The sequence below is a fragment of the Diabrotica undecimpunctata genome, chromosome 6 (assembly GCF_040954645.1).
Source record: "Diabrotica undecimpunctata isolate CICGRU chromosome 6, icDiaUnde3, whole genome shotgun sequence".
In the NCBI taxonomy this organism is placed as follows: domain Eukaryota; kingdom Metazoa; phylum Arthropoda; class Insecta; order Coleoptera; family Chrysomelidae; genus Diabrotica; species Diabrotica undecimpunctata.
The window spans coordinates 138,481,761-138,492,728 of NC_092808.1; the positions used below are offsets into that span (position 1 = coordinate 138,481,761).

At 32.0% G+C, this 10,968-nt stretch overlaps 1 protein-coding gene across 1 annotated transcript; it reads left to right on the forward strand.

The window, feature by feature from the left end:
- Positions 1-1,698: 1,698 nt before the first annotated feature.
- Positions 1,699-9,369, forward strand: LOC140442871 (uncharacterized). Its single transcript, XM_072533833.1, has 3 exons — positions 1,699-1,937; positions 5,111-5,333; positions 8,956-9,369. Exons 1-3 carry the CDS (start codon positions 1,722-1,724, stop codon positions 9,276-9,278), a joined length of 762 nt encoding a protein of 253 aa, XP_072389934.1. The 5' UTR covers positions 1,699-1,721; the 3' UTR covers positions 9,279-9,369.
- Positions 9,370-10,968: the final 1,599 nt, after the last annotated feature.

The following is a 10,968-nucleotide window of genomic DNA, read 5'->3' on the forward strand; positions in this document are numbered from 1 at the left end:
TCATCCACGTCTAAATTCGCTCTGAGGGTAAGCGGGGTGCCTAATTTTTCGGGAAGTCTTTTTTGAAAGAGTTTTAAGCGCACAAAAAACTATAATTCTGAAAACTGTTGACAATCGTTTGACATTTATGACATTTATAGAGTGGGTGCATTTTCCTCAAAAGTGGAGTTGAATACTAGATTAATAGTATATTACTTTATGAGGCGGAGAAGCATGACTTTTCTTGACGCGCCCGATATTACGCGCCTCACTTCGTTCGGCGCGTAATAGAGGGCAAGTCAAGAAAAGTCGCTTCTTTGCCGAATAAAGTATACTATTTTTTCTTCAAACGTAGCAATTTTCAACCATAAATAGTACAATTCATACGCTATTTTTACTCGAAATTAACTGTGACAACTATCAAAGTCGTCTAGATGTTAGAAATTAAAATAATTAAGTCGTCGGTGGGATTTGCGTCTCCCTGGTTACAGCTGTTTGACAGTTGTTTGCAATTATTAAAGACAGCTTATTGTTGTTGTAACCGCAAGCGCAAATTTAGTGCGAAAATGGAAAACCTAAACGAAATTGAGTCCGCGGCTAATGATGCAGTAGCACGTTTGGGGCCCTCCAAGTCCGATAAGAACGATAATGCTCAAAAAATTTTAAACCCTTATTATTCGCCAACATCGGGAATGATTGCTGAAAGTCGTTCTCGACCATCAGTATCATCAACAATTACCAATGCGTATCAAGAGTCGGGAACATTTTTGCACGGTTTCAATTTTGAAAATGCCTCATTAACTAATTGTACTTTTAATATTACTATAAATAAAAATGATGTTTAATTGTTGTTAATAACATTTGTATTGTTGCTTTGTGACATGTTTCATATTGTTGCCATGACAACATTTTTCCCTCCGCCGTAAAGAAATGGGAAAAAAAACTGTTGCCGGCGGAGATATCAAACTTTGACAGGATCAAGTTAGATAAGTAATGGCATCATTATTTGACGTTTGAAGAAAAAAATATTTATAGTAAATAGTTTTACATGTTCAAATGGAATTATTCGAACAGTTGTTTTATCAATGTTATAAAAATCAAACCGATAAATATTTGATAGATTAAAATTATTTTATGTGGTACAATTTTTATTGGGACAGTTAACCCATGGAATCTATTTGATAAATCTTCATATTATTGCTTTTGATAATAAACGATATTTGTATTTGTTTATTTATGTTGTTTCTATTTATTTTCTTTTCCTATTTTAACCCGATAAGGAACAACAAAGAGATACTGGAAGCCATGAGAAAAGATAAGTATAACCTAAACTGATTTATTTTTTTTGTATAATAAAATGGTACCCTTAGATTATTTTTTTATGTATGATTTTCGACACTTAGATAAATTAACTGTTTTGAAGTATATTATAAGCAAAAAATACTTTTTTGTTTGCTGAAAAAAAAAGCAGTACTGAAAAGGTTAAATAAAGAGGAAGTAAATCTTAAAAATGACATGTAGAAACTTCCGGAAAGAAAACAATGTTATATAGTTTAGAACAAATACATCGTAATTATATTAAAATATATAAGGCTGAATACATGATTCTGCAAGACTGAACTAAAAAAATATATTATTATTTAATTAGTATTCACGGCATACCGACTTTCGATTGCAAATGTATTAAAAGCCGTACTCTTCAATAAATTCTTCATTTAGTTTTTAGTTTCTTTCAATACACAATGTCGATCAAGTTAGTACTAAGTGTTTTTGCTATAAGCTTAGCCACAGTAATCTGTAATGAAAATGCTTCGACGACAGCCTTTTGGAAAGGTACAATTTTGGATTCGCACGTTGAGAGAATAAGGTCGGCATGTGCTGAAAAAGATAGTATTGCTTGTATTCAGTACAATGCGTTTAAATTCTTGGACGGGATTTTCAGAAAAGACTATTTTCATGTGAGTATAATATTTCTTTATTAACTTTCCATTTATTTACAATCTGTAATAATATTACAATAATTAACTTGTGTAATTATTTTACAAGTAACATGCAAGATGTGGTCCTATGACAATTTTCAATTTATATTTTAATTTTAACAAAAATGATTTGAATCGCATATTTCAGAAACAACTTAAGTCACGTTCGGAAAGTTTGCAGGAGATAAAAAAACGTTTTGAGAGTTCATCTGAACATTTTCACTAAACGTGAAGTTTAAAGTTAATAGATTGCATCCAATGTAAGAATGTCTCAAAAACAAGAGCATTTGAAATCGTTACTAAACTCTTTAAATAAACATTTTTAAAATGGACTTAGGTTGTTTCAGTAATGAAATGTTAGGTTTCAAAACAAAAGTATTTATTACTAAACAATTTTAATACTATACAGTTTATTTTGTGACCTCCTTGGATTTTTTCTTAGTTGCTGATGTTTCAATAATATCTCCTAAAATGGTTTGAACGGTTTTTCCACATATTGAAGCAGTGTGAAATTTTCTTTTTTGGTATTTGGTATTGGAATTGGGTCTTTATATTTGAGTTGACATTTTAACTGTGACAATGCCTATTTTTGAAATCGAAACATTGAAGGTACTCCATATTGCACCATTAATGTATTCACTAGCTCGAATACTGCCGGGAGCATCAACGCTCTGGACAAAATGATGCAATTTGGAAATTGAGAACGAAATTCGTTGGTCCCTTGTTAACTTCGGTGTCTCGATCGATGCATATGCAGACTTATAATACCTAGGCCACCAGTCTTTAAAATTTATAATACTTTCCCTTTTAATTTTACAGTCCGTGAAGAGGTTTTGGGCACTTGCGGTAACAATGATCTCCGTGTACTTATGGATGTCACAAACTCGGTCAAATTTTCTGAGGTTTCTTTTAATAACCCCAAAAACACGGTCACAGGAAAGAAATGAGTGACATCGAAGTGGGAAAAATTGTTGAATTTGTTTACTTGTATCGGTTAAAGCCAAATACATTCTTGTAACGCAGTGGTTTTTTTGTTTTGACCTGGGCAGTTGTCAGAAAACAGGCTGCAGACTTAATTCGGGCTTTTTCGTGCTTCTGCTTCATGGTAAATATAAAGAACAGATTTTCGTAAATTAATATTGGTGATATAAAAAACATTAAAAGTAAGCTTTGACAGATAAAATAGATCTTGTACGGGAATCGCAGGAAGTTAAAGGTTTTGCACAAAATCGAAGACGATTGCTTCTACACCATCTCTTTGAATGCATTCCTCAACCAACTTGAGCTTGAATTATCTTTCTGTTTTTTCTCCGAAGGCTTGGTTCTTAAATTCTTTTTTTTTCAATTGTTTCCATAGTCACTCCCAGGTAGTTAGATGTGAAAACTTTTTTAAAATTGAAGTTGTCGGTCTTCAGGTACCTCTCTTTGTTATCTTGTTTTTTGTTGAAACAATATATTTTATTTTCTTTTCGTTGATTTGTAATCCATACTTCTTGGCTTGTCTTCAGCTCGTTAACTGCCAGTTACTAGTTACATCAGTTTTTGTATCCCATGGTGTGCCTATTGTGATTCGTGTGATATCTTGTGATATCTTGTGATATCTTGTAATATCTTGTGATATCTTGTGATATCTTGTGATATCTTGTGATATCTTGTGATATCTTGTGATATCTTGTGATATCTTGTAATATCTTGTGAAATATTGTGATATCTTGTGATATTTTGTGATATCTTGTGATATCTTGTGATATCTTGTGATATCTTGTGATATCTTGTGATATCTTGTGATAGCTTGTGATATTTTATGATATCTTGTGATACTTAACTTTCCTGGCCTGTTTCTTGCTATTTTGCAATTTCTTTATTTTGTTTTTTTGGATTACATTTAGATGAACCAATCTTCATTGTTTTGTTTTACATTCTTGATCATACCATCATCTATTACCTACTTTATAAAATCTTGCTTTAAGTATATCATAACAAATTTTGTTTTTATTCACTATCATTTATACAATTTGACTTGATGATGTTTTGATTGGTAGAAAATTCAAAACTAAATTTTTGACATTAGAACATTGGGAAATACCCATCTCCTTTAATAAAGTATTTATCATCATCTTCTTTTTCCTCCTGTGCATTCTCTTTATCGGGGTTTGGCAACCACCAACTAAAATTCTTTTCTATCGTGTAATAATCGTGTAATTATTATTGTAATTGTGTAATAATCTTCCTGAGGTCGAACCATTGGCGTGAGTTTCGCAGCCAAGAGAACTTTCTTTCTATAGCTCATCTTCCTTCGATTTTTTCTTCAACGATCAACTACAGAAAAGTATACTTATCGCTTTCAAATAAGTGGCCAAAATAAGTTACTTTTCTTCGATTAACTGTTAATAGTATATATAGTTAATAGTTTAATGATGCAATCTTTAAAAACCCTGGATCTTCCTACAACAGTGTAGACCGTACGTAGCATTTAATGACACGTCAACTGGTAGTCAGACTCAAGTCTCTATTGTAGCTGGTGCTTAAATTTTGAAGAAAGTACTCCTGGCTATCTCGATTCTAATCTCGATACAGCCAACTGTACCTTTTTTTTATTTTGTTTTTATTTTTATAACTGTTTTCATTAGCATGCGTGGTTTTAGGTAGAGTAAAAAGCACGGTATTTAAACCCTATATACTTATGTCAGAAAATAAAGGTTTATGAAAAATGTCTGCTATTGTATGCTTATTATTTACCATGATAGAGAGAATTTAATACAACTGAAATGGCTTATATTTAAAATTGCACACTACAGGTTAGGTTAGGTCAGTTAAGGTTGTTTTGATATAAAAGATGTTAGGACAGATAGCGTATAACAAAATCTCAAAAAAATCAGCAACGCATTTGACTACAGATTGATTGAGGCCAGAGCCAATTGGAATAATTACAGTCAGCTAAAATCTTACCTTAGTTGTAGCGCAAGATAAAGATCATAATGACGGTATTTTACAAACTTTTGTAAATTAAATACATTAAACTGCAATATTTTAGACTCCTTAAGTGGGTCTTAAATTAAAACATTTTCGTATAAGGTTATTGTCTGTAAAAGCAGCTTTATAATAATTCTAAAACTTACATATTTACATTTAGCTTATAACTTATATTTTAGGTCGGTGATAACGTGGAAGTGAAACGCAATAATTACGCTTCAAATGAAATAGAGTCCCGCTCTTATGATAACTTAGAAGACAGCGTCGAAGATTATATTAAAAAGCACGATGTTAAATTTAGAGTACCTCTGATTGGAGATGTCACAGTTGATTCTTCAGCATTAGACAGCGAACAAGTGGAAGTTAAATGGAACTTTGGATCTGGACGAGCATTAGACGAAGGTAACACAAATTAATTAGAGATTTTAATTAATTTTTTTTTTATTTTGTGGTAACAGTAATATTTTTACATAGTAAAGTTTTTTTGCTATCTACTGTGATAATTTCATGGACACTAACAAAAAATATTTGTATGGAAATGCAAAATTTTTTTATTACGGATTGTCCTTCATATTTTTTTATTTCTTTTACTATTCCGTCTTCCTCTAAGACTCTTCTATTTCGCATTGTGCTTATCGAGTTTCTTATTTATTCTTCTGTAATATCTAACATGTTTAACTATTTTTTTAATTGCCTTCCAAGGTATCCAATGAATTCTGGCAGGCAGCGGTAGGGGGAATCGTTTTAGGCATCTAATATCACGTAGCAAGACACTCTGGCATCTTCCGGGAGTATGACACTAGACCAGAATACCCCAGTGCCGCAGTAACCATGTTTCGGATAAAACCTTAACCACCGTTCTAAAGTTGTGGTTTTACCACTCATAAAAAAACTGAAAGCCATATATTAACCGTCACCTTAATAGAAGAATAATTATATTATATCAAGAGAAACTTAAAACTAACCATACCTATCACCATAAGACACAAAAAAACCGGTGTGGCAGTCCAGTGGGACTGCCGGTAGAAGTTATACTTCTATACACGCGTTCGCCGTTACAAATTTTTATGGGAGTCAACCTGCACAATCATTACATATGTAATGCTATAGGTAAGAGAGAGCAGAAAGAGAAACAGAATTAGGTATATAGGTATATGATGCATCGTTTGCTGTATATAAACAACATTTGACTTGTAATAGGAGGATTTCATCAAAATATAATAATATTTTGATGAAAATGTATATTTTTATTTTCATATATGTATGAAAGGAGTTGAATGAAAATTTTTTTACACATACTTGCAGTAAAATTCATTGTTTATTTTGTTTTTAATATAAAAATACAATACAATACACTGCAACATCATTCTATATAATAATACAATACAAATTAAAATTCAATAGTCATAAGTATTTAAAAATGACAATATACATAACTTACTTACGCAAATGTTTAATATACGCATATAACTTCAAAAACTGAGCAATGAATCGCTGTTGTAAAATTTTTATTCTAAACTCCATTAAAAATTTGTAAAATCGTTATTTTTATATAGATAAACAAAAGTATAATTTTTAATCCTACCCTATTATCGAATTTTTCGTTTCCAACAATTTTTTCAAAACAAATTTTTTTAGAGCGGGTTAGAGTATTTTTTATATACACCTGTTTGTAAAAATTTTACAACTGTCAATTTATCTGACATTGATAAATACAATATTTAATTGTTGTTTGTTGTGTATATAAGTACACATTTGAACTTTCTGGAGATATTTACAAATTTTAATTTATAATTTAATATGCGTAACGAGGCTTGTTACTCCCGTGCAAATTTCCAAAGTCGAACGCGCGTCTAGAAGCATAACTTCAAAAACCAACAACTTGGATTATGATGTAAATTTTCATTTTATTTTAAAATTTAGCTTTTTTGCGTATATTACATATATTTAATAAAATTAACGTGGGGTTTTTAAATATTTCAAAAATAAAAAAAGTAAATTCATATTGGGATTCGAACTCACATACACCAGCGTATGAACCAAACACGTAAAATATTTGCCAATTAGACATGACATATACGTATTTCAAAATTGACAGTTCTCGGTCATAGAGTGATTTATTGAGATTATTATTTTGAAATACAAAAATAATTATGAACATTTAATAAATAATACAAAACATATCACGTAAATAATAATATTAATAAATATTATATTATAAATATATATAATATTATATATAAAATATATATAATATTAAATATATATACAAAAGGAACATTTTTATTCTCGAGAGAGGAAAAGAGAGAAAATATATCTTTTGTCTCTCTCTTACTCATTATCTTACATATGTAATGATTTCACCGATTTACTAGTGTACGAATTTTCGACGCGGAGCGCGCGTATAGAAGTATAACTTCAAAAAGTTTAAGAACTTCTTGGTCCTCGACACAAAAGAAACAAGATTTCAGATCCCTGGTTTAATTTCGTCCTCTATCCTAATGCTGCTTTTTCTTTATTACCCCAGAGGTCAGACAATGTACTTCTCTCCATTCTCTCTCTCCTCTCATCAATATGTTTAGCATTTTTCTTTCATTCAGCGTGAATCTTATTTATCTCTCAAAGTCTTACTTCTCATTTGTTCACCTTTGGCAGTTTAAAAGGTTAGCGGGAGCGCCCGGTACCTCACAGTATAGTTCGTCGAGGCAGATTTGCCTATCCTATTTATAAAGGTTTCGAAACTACAATGTCCGGACAGAAACTTACTTCCACCACCAATAAGCTCCATCGTCCACCTTGCCTTGCCTAGCTCCAATGACATACAGAGCCTCATTTGAGGCCGTCCTATAGGCGATAGATACCTTGAGAAGCATTTGTCTTTACGAAATCTCCATCAGCTTGGCGTATTTCGTAGTATTCAGCACGCTGCACCACACGAAAACAGCGTAGGTTACCAGCGACTGGAAAACTCCATTTAGCACTCTTCTTTTGGTGCTACTTGGGCCTCCAATGTTCGGCATTAGCCGTACCAACGGCTCCAGACTTCGATTCGCCTTCTTTACTGTTTTTTTACGTGTACTCCGAACCTTAGTCCTTTCGACAGCCAGACACCAAACACCTCATAACAACAGCCTAGTTTTTGAAGATTAGGCTCCAATACTATAAGTTTTACAGCAATCGGTCAATGGAAGTAATAAATTTTATTGATCTCACGAAAATCGTGAAAAATAGCAAAAATCTATAGCATAACAGCTTTATAGAAACTTAATTCATTTGTGGAAAAAAAAACTGCGTATTAAAGTTGTACTCTTTGCCTTGTAAACTCATTTTGATTTTTGCCGATAGGATAAAAGATATCTATCTATTTTTACGGCTCAGTTGATATTTTTTTTAAATTGCTTTCGCGCGGGTAATGGATATTAAAAATCACCGGTCGCTTCAGGCGTTGTTTCTGAGAGAACATTTCATTCTACACAAAAATTGCCATTAAACATTTTTGTTCAAAATTATTTTTTTATCTCGCTACATTCCTTGTTCGAAATATTTTTTTTCTACGGCCGGCGTACAAATTCTTGGTAAATCGATATTTTCTATTTCTTCTCACTCTATGACGGGGAGTTTTAGATCGAAGCACGGGAGTAAGAGTGGCAAACTTTTTTGCATCTATTTTGAGGTCCCAAAATTGATATTCTCAGTCAAATTTAGCTTGTTAGTATGCTTTTTAGAGGTCAAATCTCTAAAGACTGGACTATAAGCATTGGACGGACATAAAATAAATGATTTTATTGTGTATGCTCTTTATTCTTAATTTTGGCTATCAAGTGAAGAGAAAAAGTAAAAAAAAATATGGAATATCCCACGAAAAAACTGTAACGGAATACGAAATTTTATTACAAATATAACAGAAGTGTAACAAATTTGATTTGCCTTAAGATATTGTTATTTATTCATTACAGTATATTTCATTTAACTTTAAATCAATTATGATATAACTATTAATATTTATACTAATTTTTATGTTTAGGTCGTAAGCACAAAAAATCAAAAATCAAGAAAATCCTTAGCCCAATATTGATCTTTATTCTGCTCAAGGCCATCACACTAGTTCCATTCGCCATAGGGGTCTTAGGTCTGAAAGCCTGGAATGGTCTTCAACTAGCATTTATTTCGTTCATCATATCAGCAGGATTGGCGATCTTCCAACTTTGCCAGAAACTGGCAGCCGACCACGCACACGCTCACATATCTACTGCTGGACCATGGGAAAGCGTGGGCTCTTCTCAGTGGGGCAGGAGTTTGGATGAAGACGATGCCCAAAAATTGGCATATTCTGCATATGCTCAATAAAATTAGGTGCCTGAATGATCTGTGTTACTAATATTAAAATTATTTATTTATTTATATTTTTGTGTTTGTTTTAAAACAGTAAATTTTAAATTGAAAACTTAGTTGTTTTAATTCTGGAAAATCGTGAGAGATTTATAGGGGATACGAAATTAGTAGAAGAGACATTTAGGTCGCAGGTTTGGAGGTGTTGCTTTAATTTTAAGCCTAGGAATAGATATTTGAGGGGTGTAAAATCAAAGTCGGCAATCTTCCATTTTCATTATTTAGAAACTAACAAAATTAAATTAAATCAATAAATCTGATAAAGAATGATATAAAATTTGGTTTGTGATTGGATGTCCAGAAAGAGGAGCTTAAGAAATTATTTCTTTTTCTTTTTTTTAATATTTTAGTTTAAAATTGCCGTTTTTGTTTGCAATGCTCGGAGATTGACGGATATGAAAATCATCTATAAGGACATTGACAGTTTTGAAACTAATAAAACATTATTGATATTGAACGATAATATAATAAATATGTACACAATTTATATACATATAACTTAAACTAAAATACTTGAAAGTTCGGGTATATATTTACAGGTTTCGACAGACTCTAACTTTGGAACAGGATTCTCCAAGTAGTTTTCGTTGGCTTCTTGTTCATAACGTTAAAAAAGCTCTTTATAGTAGTTAAGCTGATCCAGTTGTGTCCAGTCTAAACCAAAATGTTTGGTCAAAAGATTTCGCACATCACGCAGTTTTAAATTATTTACTTCGTGAGCATCAGGGATAAGTTTTTCTGGATTGATCATGCTAGTCTGTTTGCCTTGTCGTGTGATATTTACAAAAGATCCAAAATCGTTTTTCCAAAATCCGAAATCGGTCCTACTTTTCACATTCCTTAATCTGAAAACACTATGCTCCTACTGGTTTAAGAATCTCTTGAACAGCAAATTTCCAATCGTAAACACAGCTTTTTTTCATATCAAACGATTGTGGAAAATTCGGAAATAACTTCCTTGTATTTGCCAGGTGTCTTTGCTACTTCTCGTTTGACCGAAAATTCTACCGGATGGTAAGAATGGGTGACCAACTACAGGAAAAACTAACTCAAGTAATTTAACACTTGGTGGTGCGCGGCTAGCCATTTGCAGCATATACCAATCATTATCGAGTTTTTATTTTGGCCACTGCATCCATCGGCAACCAGTCGTACCTTGTTTGACATGTTGCCAAAAATCAGTGTTATTAAGTCGATCAAAGACTGTATAGGAAATTTCATTTGATCCTTTGCCAAGCATGTCCTTAGTCCAACAGTATGAAAATATATGTTTCTTTAAAAGTGGAGACTGTGAGGAACCTTTAACAACAGTAAAGTTATAAAAATAAAGCTGCCTTGAATAATAAGCACTTTGATCAGGCACTTTGAAAAGGGCCAAACTTTTTGGCAGTCAAACGAGAAAGTGACTAGGTCTTCTCTGTTTTCTTGAAGAAATTGGAAAAATAATTTCGCTCGAAGTTTGTGGAGCCGTTTTTTAGTCATAAGTGTAATTTCAGATTGCTCATGTTTCTCGTATTTAATGCGTTCACTTAGCTCTAAACATTTTGAGCAAACGTCTTTTTTTTGGAGTTTTAAAGCTCAAATTATATTTTCTGTTAAATAGGTATATACCGAAAATACATATTCGAACAGTCTACATAAAATACAA

Coding starts and splice junctions, on each gene's coding strand:
- LOC140442871 (XM_072533833.1), top strand. CDS start 1,722: ATGTCGATCAAGTTAGTACTAAGTGTTTTTGCTATAAGCTTAGCCACA. Junction 1,938..5,110: donor TCAGAAAAGACTATTTTCAT/GTGAGTATAATA, acceptor CTTATATTTTAG/GTCGGTGATAACGTGGAAGT. Junction 5,334..8,955: donor TGGACGAGCATTAGACGAAG/GTAACACAAATT, acceptor TTTTATGTTTAG/GTCGTAAGCACAAAAAATCA.